Raw genomic sequence first — 16,643 nt, forward strand, 5'->3', positions numbered from 1 at the left:
CCCAAATCGTTTGTCCTGGCACCGGGACTCGCACAGACCACAACGAAAGTGTTATAAGGGAACACCAAGTGACGTACCTGTCTGGGACCACTGGCTGAGATTGTTCAATGTTTACTCTTCAGTGGTGTGAACCTGAAATGTGAGTTTTTTTGTTTATCTTAACATTCTGATCATATGTGCATTATGAGCAGGCCTATTTGCAGCACGTTTCTGTATTTGTGTTGTGTACTTTTGCAGTGCGTTTCTCTATTTGGATGTGTTGTGGACTTTTGCAGTGCGTTTCTCTATTTGGATGTGTTGTGGACTTTTGCAGTGCGTTTCTCTATTTGCACGTGTTGTGAACTTTTGCAGCGCATGTGTTGTCAAACTGATGAAGATGTTTTCTTTATTTGCTGGTGTTTTTTCTATTTGCATGTGTTTTCTTCATTTGCAGTGCGTTAAGGGGCTCCGGGTCTAAGTTCAGTGTCATGTGGCGTCCTTTCATAAATTATCTTCAAAACCAATTATAACTGTAAGTGGACGAACTGATGCTGATGTCAAGTTTTGCAGATTTACTGATGTGATTCTTTCTTTTTTTTTTTTTCTTTGTGCACACATTGTAAAAGCACAATATCTGTATGCAGGCTGTGTTGTTGTTGTTTGTGTTGATATGTGAATATGTAGGTTGATTGTTGTGTAAATAAAAAATGGAGGTAAAAAAACTTAATTCATCTAAAGGAATAGGATAGGAGAGTATGCTAAGATGTAAATTAAGGCAAACAGGACTACAGGTTCTCTTGTTTGTTTGATATGTTTCTCTTTTCTCCTCCTTTTATTTTGACATATTAATTACCTTTATTTCTATACTTTCTTCCTGTAAATCATTTATCTCTGAATTATCTCTGATTAGTTCTTTTATTTTGTTAATTCTTCTGTATGATATTGAAGAAGTATTTAAAATGATTAACTGAAAATAGACAGTCTTACCTCATTTCCTCTGGAAGACTTATCTCAATGGGAGAGCCCTTTCCTCGCTCCTCTGACATGATCAGCAAAGCTGCCATTGCAAACAGCTTAGCACTGGTGTCTTTGGGTTGGTGAAAACAATCAGCTGCTCAGCATGATCTGGAGATGACAATGTTACTGAGATTAATAACATGATAGTTCAGAGGAATAAAAAAGATGAATGCTGAGTTAACAAAAAAACAATATAAAATAGTTCCAATAAAATGTTTTTGTCTGTCTTGTCTCTGTTCAATGATTCTTTGTTTGTCTTGTGCCTGAGCACATGGCTTTGTCTTTGTTTGTGTTGACCATTGTAATGATCAGTCCAACTGGAGGTGAGTTGATGAACCCAAGTGCAGTTTATTGAAAAAGTGACAAACAAACAAAGCAACCGTTTGACATGAACATAAGCAGACTTGATGATGAGCAGACTTGACCATGAGCAGACTTTACTTGGCAAAAAACAATCCCAATTCTGAAACTGTAATATTGGTCCCCAAATTCCACTCATACAGTAGAATTGTTTTAATGACTGCATATAATCTGACCAATGTTTACTAATGTACTAATTTACTAATGCTTGGACAACTCGATCTCTCTCGCGCAGTGTCGCTCGCTCTCGGACAACTCGATCTCTCTCGCACGCAGGTTCGCTCACTCTCGGACTATCGCAAGCCAAAAGGGTCAGAATTACGCTATAGATTAATCGCGTTTACAGTCAAACGCCGTCAAATACGGCGTTTTAAACAGTATTTGCGCCGAAAAATGCGTGAAAATACATCAATGACGCCGTATTTAACTGCGTTTTAGTGTGCATGAAAAGCGCCGATTTTTACGGCGTCCATCTTGCCATATGACGCCGTAAAAAATGCTGTTTTGGTTGCACAGAGCACGCATCTTTTAAGGCATTTTGCTTATAGTATAATGAGTCACGCCCACTGATTTCCACAGCCAGTAGGTTTGAACGGTTTTCACCCAATCAATGGTAAACTGAGTCAGACCAGACCAATTCAGCACGGATCATTTTAGCCAAAGGGGTGTTTATGAATTGATAGGATATGTACAGTAGCCTATAACTTTGTGGATATTTTCATCTAACATTAAACATATTAATTAAAGATCGCACCTCTTTATCTTAATGTAATTGCTAAGATTTCATGTTCAGCAATACCTACCCATTCTATGTATTCAACTTATTACCCAGATACTTTTCACACTAGAAAAAAAAAAACTGAACACTAGCTTTAAGTAATATTTCCAAAACGAGAAATTGTCCCTAGTATAACAGAAGCGAGATAGTGTTTAAAAGTTGTGCAACATATCATGTGGTAGCCTAGTTGATAGCCTGCTTGTTAAAGTGCCCGACTCCCAAACCCAAAAGATAAAATACATGTTTGTTTTATAGTGTGAGAATGGAGATGTGCAGCAATATCTCCTGCAGCACATCCTTCTGCACATTTTTTTGTCTGCAATGAGGAGGATCAGCATTGTTTTGGAGGGCCAGCAAGTCATGTTTGCAATCTGGCTAAAACCTGTGCGATTCTTCTTGGACTCACTCACACAGTTCCTGAGTTTCGGTTCATTTATGAGGCGCGTATGGGGGGTGATTTCTACAAAATTTGATGATTGCTAAGCAAACTGAGAGGAGAACTAACGTGTATACGCACGCCAGCCGTCTGGCCAAAATCCTATAGTATTCAGGCATCAGACGTAAGATATGAGATGTCAGACGTCACGGTCACGTGTTGGAGCTGTGGAGGACTTTAATTTGAATAAGATATTTGTGGTATCCTTACTGAAAATAGTTAATGCTGGAGTGCAATTCACATAATGGCCACAAGAGGGGACTATATTATGACATGGGCTGTTTTCTCTGTAAGAGGACTCTTCCGAGTGAGTGCTAACACGGTACATTTCGGTCGCCTCTCTTTGAGATTAAAGAGCTCCATTTCTTGGGGATTCTTGTCTTTTGTGTTTAATCGGCACGACACCACATATTTTTGGCGACGAGGATCAATGGATATGGATGACTGGACAGTCGTGGATGACACACGTGATTTGAAGTGAAAGTTCCGGCGGATGTTTTTCTAAACTTGAGGTGAGGGGAAAAGATATGGCAAATGGCAACCATTGGAACTTTGTCAGCTTTTGATGCAAAGAGTCAAACCTGGGAGGAATATTGTGAGATTCTCAAGCAGTTTTTTGAGGCAAATGGAATAGATGATGGGGACAGACAGAGAGCCATTTTGATTAGCGTCGTTGGTGCTCCAACGTACAGCTTGTTGCGCAATCTCTTAAGTACTGAAAAACCGAAAGACAAAACATATGAGCAAGTTGTGTTGATTTTAAAGAATCACTTTAATCCATAACCAAGCAAAATTGTACAAAGGTACAAATTTGATTCGCACACTCGTAAGCCGGAAGAGTCTGTAACCGAATATGTTGCAGAGCTGTGAAGATTGGCACAAAACTGCAATTATGGAGCCACGCTAGAGGAGATGTTGAGAGATCGGATTGTGTGCAGCATAAATGATGACAGAATTCAAAGACGTCTGCTGGCGGAAGCAAATTTGACATTTGACAATGCATTGAAAATTGCTCTGTCTGTTGAAGCTGCAAATAAAAATATTCAAGATTTGCAAAAGCCCTCCTCTGCTGGGTGTCACAAAGTGAAAAGTTCCCCTATGCCAATGCATAGTAAGAAAGATTACCGTCCGAACAGTGGGCAGTGTTATCGATGTAAAGGCACAAATCATACAGCTTCTACATGCAGATACAAAAGTGAGAAGTGTCATAATTGTGGGAAAATAGGACACATTGCTCGAGCTTGCCGTAATGCCAAAATAAAAGATCGTAAGTCTCATCCAAATGGAGACACTGCCAAAGCAGCTTCATGGCACAAGTCAAATAAGGTGGAAGTAAATGATGCTGTAAATGGCTTCCTGGATACTTTTGCTTTGGGTTGCCTCACATACCAGCTTGGAAGTATGGACTGTTCAGAGTTACAAAAAGTGAAACCGTACACAGTTGAACTGAATGTAAATGGACAAAATGTGAATTATGAATTGGACAGAGGTTGTGGCCTGACAGTTATGATTGAAGCCTGCTTCAAAGCCACATGGAAAGAACCACTGAGCCCTGATTTGAAACCTGTACAGATAAAGCTGGAAACCTATACAGGTGAGCCTATTAAGGTGATAGGAGCCGCTTACATGTACGTCATGTATCACCAACAGAGAAAAAAGCTCCTTCTCATCGTGGTTGAGGGAGAAGGACCTAATTTGCTGGGCAGAGGCTGGCTGGAACAGATAACGCTGTGTTGGGGAGAAATCCGAAATGTGAGAATAAAGGGAAATAAGGATACCCTCAAAGCGAAATTGCAAGAAATACTTCAGCATCATGAGGAAGTTTTTAAAGAGGAATTAGGAACACTCAAGGGGATGACAGCAACGATACATGTTAAACCTTTCTATTGTCCCAGGTCTGTACCTTTTGCTATGCAGTCAAAGGTTGATGCGGAAATTAACAGACTCCTGAATGAAAACATCATCACTCCTGTGAAGTACTCAGAATGGGCAGCGCCGGTCGTACCCATACTCATACTGATGGTTCCATTAGACTATGTGGAGATTATAAGCTCACTATAAACCAGGCATCACCTTTGGAACAACATCCCATTCCACGTGTGGAAGACCTCTTCACAACTTTGTCTGGGGGCTCATCATTTTCAAAGCTGGATATGAGTCATGCCTACCTGCAGACTGTAATGGACGAAAATTCCAAGCAATATCTCACCATTAACACCCACAAGGGGATGTTCATCTACAATCGTCTTCCATTTGGAGTGGCTTCAGCGCCCGCGATATTTCAAAGAACCATAGAAGGGTTGCTGCAATGATTAACTCATGTTGCAGTCTATCTTAGTGTCCCACTAATGTCACTGAATTGAAAGCCTACTTAGGATTGTTGAATTACTACAACAAGTTCCCACCCAATTTGTCCAGTATCCTAGCTCCCCTCCACATGCTGTTAAGAAAAGATACTAAATGGACCTGGGGTGAGTCACAAACCAAAGCTTTCAAAAAAATCAAAGGAACTCCTACAGTCCACAGATGTGTTGGTACACTATTCTTCAGAAAAAGACCTGATTCTTTCATGTGATGCCTCTTCTTATGGTGTGGGAGCTGTGCTTTCAAATCGAATGGAAGATAACACTGAGAAACCCCTAGGTTTTGTGTCCCGCACACTGACGCCAGCCGAGCGACGATATTCTTAGTTGGATAAGGAAGCTTTGGCAATCATTTTTGGAGTGGACAAAGATGGGCTCTGCACAAAGATGGGCTCTGCTGATGAGTGCCTATGAATATACGATGGTGTATAAGTCCAAAGACAACCACGCAAATGCAGACGCCTTAAGCAGACTACCCCTTTCGGAAGTGGAACAAGATCAAAGTAAGTCAAGTCAAGTTTTGATATTGGACATGCTGGCGTTCGAACCAATCAGTTCCACGCAACACAAAAACTGGACAAACAAAGATATGTTACTTTCTCAAGTTCGCAATTATGTACTGAGGGGATGGCCAAATGAAGTTGATCCACAATTCAACCCCTACCATAAAAGGAAACTGGAATTGAGTGTGTGTGATGGCTGTGTCCTCTGGGGAGCCAGAGTAATTGTGCCCAATAAGGGTCGGTCAATTCTTTTGAAACTGTTACACAATCACACGCAGGGATGGCGAAGATGAAAGGATTGGCTCGTTCCTATTTTTGGTGGCCGGGGATGCATAAGGAAGTTGAGAAGGAGTCCCAACTTTGTGAAGAATGTATGAAGCACAGTGAAATGCCTCCTATAGCGCCACTGCATCCCTGGGAATGGCCCGAGACCCCTTGGTCCCATATTCACGTAGATTACGCAGGCCCTTTCTTGGGAAAGATGTTTTTGGTGATTGTAGATGCACATTCTAAGTGGATGGACATTTACCCCATGAACTCATCAACATCGCAAGCTACCATTGAGAAACTTCGTCAAAGTTTCAGCGTTTTTGGATTACCTCAGATCTTGGTTTCTGACAATGGCTCCTGCTTCACAAGCAAAGAATTTGAAAAATTCATGAAAAACAATGGGATTCGTCATGTGAGATCTGCACCATTCCACCCTTCTTCAAATGGATTAGCAGAGCGAGCTGTCCAGACGTTCAAAGAAGGCCTGAGGAAGGCGAAGGGGGACACTTTGGAAACCAGGTTATCACGATTCTTGTTTAACTATCGAATTACCCCACATGCTACAACAGGGGTGTCGCCTGCTGAGATGCTTATGGCAAGGAAGCTGAGATCTACTTTCGATCTTCTCTTGCCAGACATTAAAGCCAAAGTGCAGCAAAAACAACAAGAGAGTCATGACAAAAATACGAAGTTGAGAGTTTTCACAACTGGAGATTACGTGTTAGTGCGTAATTACAGTTATGGTCCCAAGTGGATACCTGCTGTCATTGTGAATTCCTCGGGTCCAGTTTCTTATACAGTAGCTGTTGGAAGCGGACAAATCCTGAAGCGGCATGTTGATCAAATCCGAATTCGACATACGGAAAACTTTCAGGGTTCCACCCAGTTAAAAATGCCCTCTGACGGAAGTTCCTGGCCACCTGAGATTCCCTGTTTTACTGAAACGGAGTCAGTACCATAAGTAGCCATTCTAAGCCAGGACACAACAGAAATGATTGCAGACGAAAAGCTACACTCGCCTGTCAAGATAGAGACACCAGCTGTACCACGGTTGTGTCATTCTTCACGGGAGAGACGCCCCCCTATTCGTCTCCAGGACTATGTTCAGTAGCTGGGAACATAGCTTTAAAGAAGTTATCTGAATTATTCTGAGAAGCTATTGCATTCTTATGTCTTAAAAAGTATTTTGATCTTAGTTGTTAATGGAAAATAATTTCCTCTTATTTTGCAAATAGTAAAGTTTCTAATGGTTATTTCTTTTATATTTAATAGCTTTTTCTGCCGTTAAAATAAGGGGGGGGGATTCTTGGGGATTCTTGTCTTTTGTGTTTAATCGGCAGAACACCACAATATTATCACTGTAAAACATGCAGAGAAAATGGTAAAAACTTAGGAATGACAACAACAGCACTACAGTACCTTATATGCGCTCTTCCATCATTATGACTTTGCATTGCGGATATATTTCAAAAATGTCAAAAAACGGCTTTTCAACACAGTCCAAGTTTGAATTCAACCAAATCGACTCTGGCTTTGTAATTTCAGAATGATCATTGCCTCATTTCAGATCATATGATTCTGAAGATTATTCCAGTTATTAATTAATTATTCTGTTATAGACTTTTTTAAATGTTTTATTCCTAATAAATTTACTAGAAGTTTCTTCTCTAAATATGTTTCTATCACATTTTATTTGCATTTTATTTCGTTCAATAAAAAATATCCACCCCAGCGAGTGTACGAGTTACAAGTATTCACATCTTGTGTAGTATCTTAAAATGTGCAGACGTACAATTTTCTCTTTTTTTTTTTTCAGAAAACCAATATGACTCATTTAAAATTTAAAATTCTGTACTACATTACTGCATGCATAAGTTTCAGAAACCCAATTTTAAAAATGACAGAAAAGCGAATAGCGGTCAAATACAATCATTGCTAAGACATGGCATGGACCATTTTATGGTCCATTTATTCAGCTTCTTAATGATTTTTAGTATGCCTACATTTAACATATAGATAGGCTATAGCAAGTTGACAACATTATTTCTATTATACTTCATTTTTCTGAACATATGTGCACGGGTTCTGTCTCGCGCACAGACGCGCGTGCGAGCCTTTGAAAGTATTTGGCTGCGGAAAGACGCGTTCGGCGTCTAATGGACTTTTGTTTTCAAGCACTCAATTCACTCTCGCATGGGCTGTTGTACAGTACACACAATGTCCTTGCCATCACAAAAATTGGGCTGCACGCGAATGGGGAGTGCGGACGTCTGTGGATGCCCAAAGTACACTTTGCGGTTAAACCCGTAATAGCGGGCCCCCAATCTGCCCGGGCCCATATGCACATGCATACCCTGCATCCCCAGATGCTACGCCACTGCTCAGGGGCCAGTTGTTCAAAAGTAATCTGATCGGATTTTGGATTGGATAAAATCTTGAAAATTGGTTGTTCAAATTAAAAAAAATAATGATTCTGAAATCAGATTAAATCACAAAATCCAATCTTGGTTTTGATCTGGATCAAATCTTTAGTTTGTGTTATTCAAATTTTTAGTGAGATTGAGATAGCTTTGATCCAAAAAAAAAAAAAAAAAAAATCATGATTAGGCCTATACTGATCCCAGAAGAAGGGTGGATTTCAGGAACAAAAATTTAATAAAACTTTAAAACTGGACAAAAAATACAACATTTGTATCATGTAATATACACACACACATATTTTTATTTTGCTCTTGATTAGTTTAGCCTAAATGTTAGGCCCAGTTTCACAGACAGGGCTTAGCATAAACCAGGATTAGGTTCAGTTAGGACATTTAAGTAGCTTTTATAAACGTACCCTAGAAAAAACATTACTGGTGTGCATCTTGAGACAAAACAATGGCTCTGACATATTTTAAGATATGTCGGTGCAAGTTACTTTCAGTTAAAAAAGCTCAAACATGCATTTTAGTCTAGGACTAGCTTAAGCCTTGTCTGTGAAACCGGGGGTTAAAGTAATAAATTAGAAGTAGGCATTAGGGGCCAGTTGTTCAAAAAGTTTAATCTGGATCAGAACAATCTGGATTTTGAAATCCCATGTTTTGCTATCCAGGGCCCAGTTTTTCAAAAGTAATCCAGAGGGATTTCAGATCACGGATTGGATCAAATCTTGGGTTTTTCCAAAGCAAAAGAGGGATTCCAAACTAAGATCAGAGTATGTAATCTGATCTTACATTTGATCTGGATCAAACCTGCCCTTTGGGTTTTTCAAAACTTTGAACTCGGTTTGGGATCTATTTGATAAAAAAACAAAAAAAACAAAAAAACAAAACAGGATTATCCTGATCCCATCAGAAGGGTGGATTCAGTTGTGATTTTTAGAACCAGTTTTTTTGATCACAAAATCAATGTTTACTGATGATATATACATTTCTTCATATTTGAAGCAGATATGAACCATGTCACATCTAATGAGATATGGTAAACAAAAGAAACAAACAAACAAAAATCTCTAAGCTATCAGCTGTCAAATAAATGTCACTGTTGCTCACAGCTCTATAATTCCACAGTATATTAATGGTAATGACAACAACAAATATATTCAGTAGCCTAGTTAAAAGTAATTTCTCACAATTGCATCTCTAATTGCATGTCCAGTGTGTCCTTCATTAGGTAAAAACATTGGCGGCTATTCTGGTTCTACATCAGGCTCAGGTCCATCAAAATTGTCATCAAGAGAGACATGATGCCTGGTGGCGATGTTATGCAAAACAATACAGGCAAGGATTATGTTGCATGCCACCTTGGGTTGTACTCGCAAGTAGTTAAGACACACAAACCGTCTCTTCAGGACTCCATTTAAGCATTCAATGGCACATCTTGTTTTGCAATGTGAGGAGTTGAAGCGTGCCTGCTCAGGTGTGTTTGCAACTGAAAAAGGGGTCATTAGCCATGGTAGAAGTGGATATGCGCTGTCTCCCAATACTATGCCATTTGGTCGGTGGGATTGAAAACCTCTGTATAGTGCACTTTCTCTTAGAATACGTGCATCATGAACAGACCCTGGCCATTTCACAACACAGTTGGTTATTATGAGGTCGGCGTTGCCCACAAGTTGGATGTTGATGCTGTGCCTCCCCTTTCGATTGACATACTCCCACTCCCTTTCACAAGGTGCTTGGATATGCACAAGAGTACAATCAATAGCACTATAGCACAATAGTGCTAGGCATGTTCCCCATTTGAAAAAACTTGTGCTTAGTCTGAGCTGTCTGGTCATCCTTTGATCAGACTGCCCAGTGCTACTGACATAGCCTTCACCACATTACTCATGGTTGCTTTTCTCACTCCCATATTGTCACCAATTACTTGGTAGAAAGTCCCACATGCGTAAAAACACAGAGCGATTAAGCACTGTTCCTCCACAGATAAAGCATGACTCCTTTGGGTTTGGTGTTGGAGTGTTGGCCTGACAAGATCTGCAATGTACTTAATGTCATCTCTCCCAAAGCGAAAACGTGCATACAGTTCTTCTGATGTGTATTGCTCAAGTGGTGTGGCACGCTCAGCATGCACCCTTTGACGGTACCTTCTTCTACGGTAACGATGAGTGCAAAGACATGATGTGTTTAAATGGTGTCACCCATTAACCAGCAATGAGCTGATTGGTGTAAGCCTAATTGAGCACAAGCCAAAGCAATGATGCTCAAGGCTTTTAAGATCAGTGTTGGCTTCACCAAAGAGTTGGAACCATGGACTCAAAAGGACCTAATTTCACTGTGGCAGAAACCTATGCACTGCTGGAAGGTGTTCAGGCCAATTTTGCCTCGATAGTAGGAGGTTTCAGCTCAGCAAAGGGTGGAGAAGTGACCAAAAAAGGAAAACACAACATTTGGGAGGACATAACCAATCATGTCAATGCCATGGGATCTGGCCAAAAGAGGACCATAAAACAAGTTATGTTGCGATGGAAGAACCTTAGGGCCAAGGCAACGAAAGACCTAACTGAAGTCAAGAACCCCCAAACAGGTAACAAGCCATATAAGAGGGGTGATTTCACTGATATGGTCTTTGATATCATAGGAGGAGAAAAATCAGAGGCTCTGCATGGCATTGAAGGCATAGAAGCAGATGGAGAGGCCACAATTACAAAGACTAGGACTTCAGAAGAAAGTGAGCAAAATTCTCCTGCAGAGGAAATGTTTGTCCTGGACTTAACTACAGTGATTGAGGAGGAAGATCCCCAGTGGATGTAATGAAGACAGTCCAAGACGTTCCTACAAGAAAACGCAAACGTTCCTCAGCTACAAACCAGGATGGTGACAGCTATGAGTTGCTTCTGAAACGGGAAACCGAAAGAGCAGAAGTACAAATTGAACTGGATAAAGAACAAATCTTGCTTACCCAACTGCAGCAGAAAAAAGTGCAGGTGGAGATACATCTCCTAAAGGCAGAGATGGAAAGAGCTGGTATCTGTCCTGTAAATGATTTTTGACTATTGGATAGTATTGTTTTTGTTTTGTTATTTAACATTATAACAAAATAAGGAATGTAAAATGTTTCTGTTTATTACAGTGTTTCTGTTTCTTACAGTTAAAACAAACAATGTCTATTTGTGGCCACCAGTATTTTGCCTACCTGTTGTTCTTTGCTAAGCCAGTAGGCTACACTGTTGGTTCAATTTAAGGCTCTGGTAAACAAGATTTGGTAATCTTGAAATTTGGTATTTGGATCACAGTGATCCAATCCAATGTTCCTTTAAAAAACTGGCATAAAAGTAAGATGGATCAGGTAATCCTGGATAGCAAAACATGGGATTTCCAAATTGACCCAGAGTACATTTTTTGAAAAACTGGGCCCAGGTAATCCATCTCTCCATAATCCATACTTTTGTGCTGGTTTTTCAAAGCAAAATTAGATTGGATCACCCTGATCCAGATACACACTTTTTCAGATTACCAAATCTGGGTTGCTAGTGCTCTACAGAGCCCCTAAAGGGACATGGTGATAGAAAGATGGAGAAAAAAAATCAATATGTTCTCTCAGAAAATTTCAGCGTTGCGTTCAGCTGAGAAACTTTATATTTGCTCGCAAAGAACTTTTGACTGGTTCATCTCTTATGATTGTGCCAATGTAATTTACAATCAGTGATCATTTTCTTTGATATTTACAGCTGTTTGGGGATTATTTTATGGCACAAAAATCTCTTTTTACTTTACAGTAGGTTACTGAAAGGCTAAATATGTAGCCTAATGTCTACTTCTAATTTATTACTTTAACAGTTAAACTAATCAAGAGCAAAATAAAAAATATGTGTGTGTATGTATATAATGCGTGCAGAATTATTAGGCAAGTTGATTTTCTGATCATATTTTTTTCCCAGGCACATTTTACCAATTCCAAACCACATCAATCTAAATAATTACTATTAATTTTGTATTTAATCATTTATAAGTGATAATTGTTCATGAATGAAAATGAACAAGGAAATGAAAAATGCCTTATATTCAGGTGTGCATAATTATTAGGTACGTTTTCTTTTACAGAAGAAAATGAGCCAAAAAAGAGATTTAAAATTATTAAATGCTCATGCGAACAGTGCAATACTAATGCAATACTAGAAATTGCAGTTAAGGCATGACCAACAGACAGTGAAATGCTCATTGGGTCAGCAGTGTCAGACAAAAACAGGTGGAGAAGAAAAGACATGTTGACTGCAAAAGAATTAATACTTAAGGTGAAGAATTAAGTGTGAAACCATCAGGAACCCTTTAGTCTCCAGCGCCACAATTTTCCAGAACTGCAACCTACCTGGAGTCTCCAGAAGTGCAAGGTGTCAGGATCTCAGAGACTTAGGTTAGGGAAAGAATCCTAAAAATGACCCCAACTTAATAAGAATCACAAGCTGAAGTGTTGTAAAATACATGAATGCTGTGTTTTTATATACAGGTGCTGGTCATATAATTAGAATATCATCAAAAAGTTGATTTATTTCACTAATTCCATTCAAAAAGTGAAACTTGTATATTATATTCATTCATTACACACAGACTGATATATTTCAAATGTTTATTTCTTTTAATTTTGATGATTATAACTGACAACTAAGGAAAATCACAAATTCAGTATCTCAGAAAATTATAATATTGTGAAAAGGTTCAATATTGAAGACACCTGGTGCCACACTCTAATCAGCTAATTAACTCAAAACACCTGCAAAGGCCTTTAAATGGTCTCTTAGTCTAGTTCTGTAGGCTACACAATCATGGGGAAGACTGCTGACTTGACAGTTGTCCAAAAGACGACCATTGACACCTTGCACAAGGAGGGCAAGACACAAAAGGTCATTGCAAAAGAGGCTGGCTGTTCACAGAGCTCTGTGTCCAAGCACATTAATAGAGAGGCGAAGGGAAGGAAAAGATGTGGTAGAAAAAAGTGTACAAGCAATATGGATAACCGCACCCTGGAGATGATTGTGAAACAAAACCCATTGAAAAATGTGGGGGAGATTCACAAAGAGTGGACTGCAGCTAGAGTCAGTGCTTCAAGAACCACTACGCACAGACGTATGCAAGACATGGGTTTTGTTGTGTCAAGCCACTCTTGAACAACAGACAGCGTCAGAAGCGTCTCGCCTGGGCTAAAGACAAAAAGGACTGGACTGCTGCTGAGTGGTCCAAAGTTATGTTCTCTGATGAGAGTAAATTTTGCATTTCCTTTGGAAATCAGGGTCCCAGAGTCTGGAGGAAGAGAAGAGAGGCACACAATCCACGTTGCTTGAGGTCCAGTGTAAAGTTTCCACAGTCAGTGATGGTTTGGGGTGCCATGTCATCTGCTGGTGTTGGTCCACTGTGTTTTCTGAGGTCCAAGGTCAACGCAGCCGTATACCAGGAAGTTTTAGAGCACTTCATGCTTCCTGCTGCTGACCAACTTTATGGAGATGCAGATTTCATTTTCCAACAGGACTTGGCACCTGCACACAGTGCCAAAGCTACCAGTACCTGGTTTAAGGACCATGGTATCCCTGTTCTTAATTGGCCAGCAAACTCGCCTGACCTTAACCCCATAGAAAATCTATGGGGTATTGTGAAGAGGAATATGCCAGACCCAACAATGCAGAAGAGCTGAAGGCCGCTATCAGAGCAACCTGGGCTCTTATAACACCTGAGCAGTGCCACAGACTGATCGACTCCATGCCACGCCGCATTGCTGCAGTAATTCAGGCAAAAGGAGCCCCAACTAAGTATTGAGTGCTGTACATGCTCATACTTTTCATGTTCATACTTTTCAGTTGGCCAAGATTTCTAAAAATCCTTTCTTTGTATTGGTTTTAAGTAATATTCTAATTTGGGATTTTCCTTAGTTGTCAGTTATATTTCAAATGTTTATTTCTTTTAATTTTGATGATTATATCAGTCTGTGTGTAATGAATGAATATAATGTACAAGTTTCACTTTTTGAATGGAATTAGTGAAATAAATCAACTTTTTGAGGATATTCTAATTATATGACCAGCACCTGTATATAGGTTTTATAGACAGACAGATTGAGAGTGACTTTTGAAGGAACAGCACCACATCCTCTTGTAACACTGTTTGAAGAATTTATCCTCCAGAATCTGGCAGTAAGTTTTGGGAGTTCATTTTTAGTCCATCTCCTACCTTAAAGTCTGTTTTTCAGAGATGGACTAAAAATGAACTCCCTGGTTTGGAATTGGTAAGATGTGCCTGGAAAAAAATATGGTAAAAAAAAATCAACTTGCCTAATAATTCTGCACACACTGTATTATATGATAAAAATGTTGTTGTTGTTGTTGTTTTTTTTGTTTTTTTTGACCAGTTTTAAAGTTTTTTTACATTCTTGTTCCTGAAATCAAAGGAACAAATCAAAGGATCAAACCCAGATAGCGTGGTGACATTGATGTAATGTTGAGTTTTGATCCAAACCATCATTTTGGTTGAGATTGACATTGCAGTGTTCATTGTTTCAACATTAAATGTGGGTGCAAACGTGATATTGAACCAACATCACCTCATAATGTTGATTCAATGATACTATAATTTTTTTTTTTTTTTTTTTTTTTTTTTTTGAAATCTCAACATTGTTTCAACATTAACTGAGGGTGCAAAAGGGATGTTGAAAAAATATCACTTTGAAATGTTAATTCAATGCAATTAGTGTTGACACATCAACACTGACTCAACATTGTTTCAATGATTACATGCTATCTGGGAAGGTATCCCAATCTTACTAAAATGTTTTGAACAACACAACCTGATTTTATCCAGATCAAAACCAAGATTGGATTTTGTGATCTAGTCTGGTTCAGAATCCTTTTTTCCTTTTAAATTCCCCCATCTCATATTATTTCCATCACCATGTCCCTTTAGGGGCTCTGTAGAGCACTAGTAATCCAGATTTGGTAATCTGAAAAGGTGTGTATCTGGATCAGGGTGACCCAATCCAATTTTGCTTTGAAAAACCAGCACAAAAGTAAGATGGATTACCTGATCCTGGATAGCAAAACATTATTTTAAAACAATTTACACTCATATTTACTTAACTTTTCATTACCTTATTGTAAATTTGATCATTAGTGTTCAAAATTTACCACATGCTACCACAATTTGAGTAACGGCAGACTATATGCTATGCGGACTGAAATATTCGAATTTGTTTTTGTTTTATTTTTTTTTTTTTTTAACATAAACCAAATTACATTAATGAATATAATTGTGTTTGGAGTTTGTCTGGTCTGAAAAGGTCTGATTTGAAATTACTTTCGGTTTCTCATTACTTTTTTTTTTTTTTTTCGCGCAATGTTGTGCAAAGTGATATGAAATGACCAAGACAGCCTGAATGAAAGAATGGTTAAAAAAAAAACTTTCAGGGAAAATTATTATTCATTTTAATAAACTTTGTTTGAACAGACATGGTCTTTAAACGGTTTGTTTGAGTAATTTCTGCCTGCTACAGGAACAGTATGAAAGTGAAAGTGACAGTCTAATTTCAAAATCATATGAAATATATAAAAATGGAATATGAAATGCCCAAATAACTGTAATAGTGAAAGTATTAAAACTTACTTACTTTTTAGCAAATCTTTGAAACATGTCGATTTCTGATCGCTTGTTGAAACAGATCTGGGGCACGTTCAAGCTCAAACAGGTGCGCAACGTTTTGCCAGAGGTTTTGCTACGGTTTTTTGCTACGACATGTTTCCTGGAAACGGTGTGCAACGGGGTTTGAGATACGCTTTCTCTTGTTTGGTGGGTGTGTCAAAAATGTTAGCCCAATCAGCAACAACATGTATTTATGCTGCGTTCACGCCACCTCGTATTTACTGGAATCTTGAGATGACAACACGTGACGTTATATTCAGAGCAATTAATTGAATATGTAATTTGTTTTTAAAAGAATTTATGAATAAATCTTGTGCAATTATGCTAATACAAACGGGAAACCTTTGTTTTCAGTTGATAAGCAATATTACCCCAACAAGCAAATGTAAACATCTCAATTGCATTGACTGTAAATTTGCAACAAACAAATGTACAGATGTCCTATTTTTGATTACAAGCCTAGAGAACATTCTCAACTCAACCTCAGAGAGCAGTTAAAAAATACTTATTCAAAAAATAGTTGTTCCATATGGTATAATACATTATTATAATATGGTAATAATTATCATGATCCACATCCACATATTACCATGAATAAAAATAGCCTACTATTTTTAAAAATATATAAGAACATAATTAAGTGCATTCATTTCTGTCATGCATCTGGCAAAAAGGCTTTGTTGACTATGCATTTTACCTTTGAAATCAAAGACAAGTGCAACTCTGGCATCACCGGTGTATCTTTCATACTTCTCATTAGACGCTTTTCCACCGTCGGGCCAAACCGTTCTCTTTGCTTTTTCCGTTTCGTTTTCCACTGTGGGGCTGATAACGGAA

The 16,643-nt window shown here is 38.8% G+C and overlaps 1 protein-coding gene and 1 pseudogene across 4 annotated transcripts in view; both read right to left on the reverse strand.

Annotated features, from left to right (window-relative positions):
• The window catches only part of LOC127513157 (NLR family CARD domain-containing protein 3-like), a 106,847-nt gene extending 90,943 nt beyond the window's left edge, over nt 1-15,904 (reverse strand). For all 4 annotated transcript variants that reach the window (XR_007930352.1, XM_051894748.1, XM_051894749.1 and 1 more), the window contains exons 1-2: nt 15,775-15,904; nt 967-1,104 (exon numbers count right to left, since the gene is read on the reverse strand). Coding sequence is in view for 3 of the 4 variants with exons in the window: in XM_051894748.1 (XP_051750708.1) it covers nt 967-1,043 (77 nt within the window). In the remaining variant the exon portion in view is untranslated. The remainder of the gene's footprint in view (nt 1-966; nt 1,105-15,774) is intronic.
• LOC127512863 (putative nuclease HARBI1) lies at nt 9,374-10,305 on the reverse strand (annotated as a pseudogene).
• Nucleotides 15,905-16,643: the final 739 nt, after the last annotated feature.

The sequence above is a fragment of the Ctenopharyngodon idella genome, chromosome 5 (assembly GCF_019924925.1).
Source record: "Ctenopharyngodon idella isolate HZGC_01 chromosome 5, HZGC01, whole genome shotgun sequence".
Classification (NCBI taxonomy): domain Eukaryota; kingdom Metazoa; phylum Chordata; class Actinopteri; order Cypriniformes; family Xenocyprididae; genus Ctenopharyngodon; species Ctenopharyngodon idella.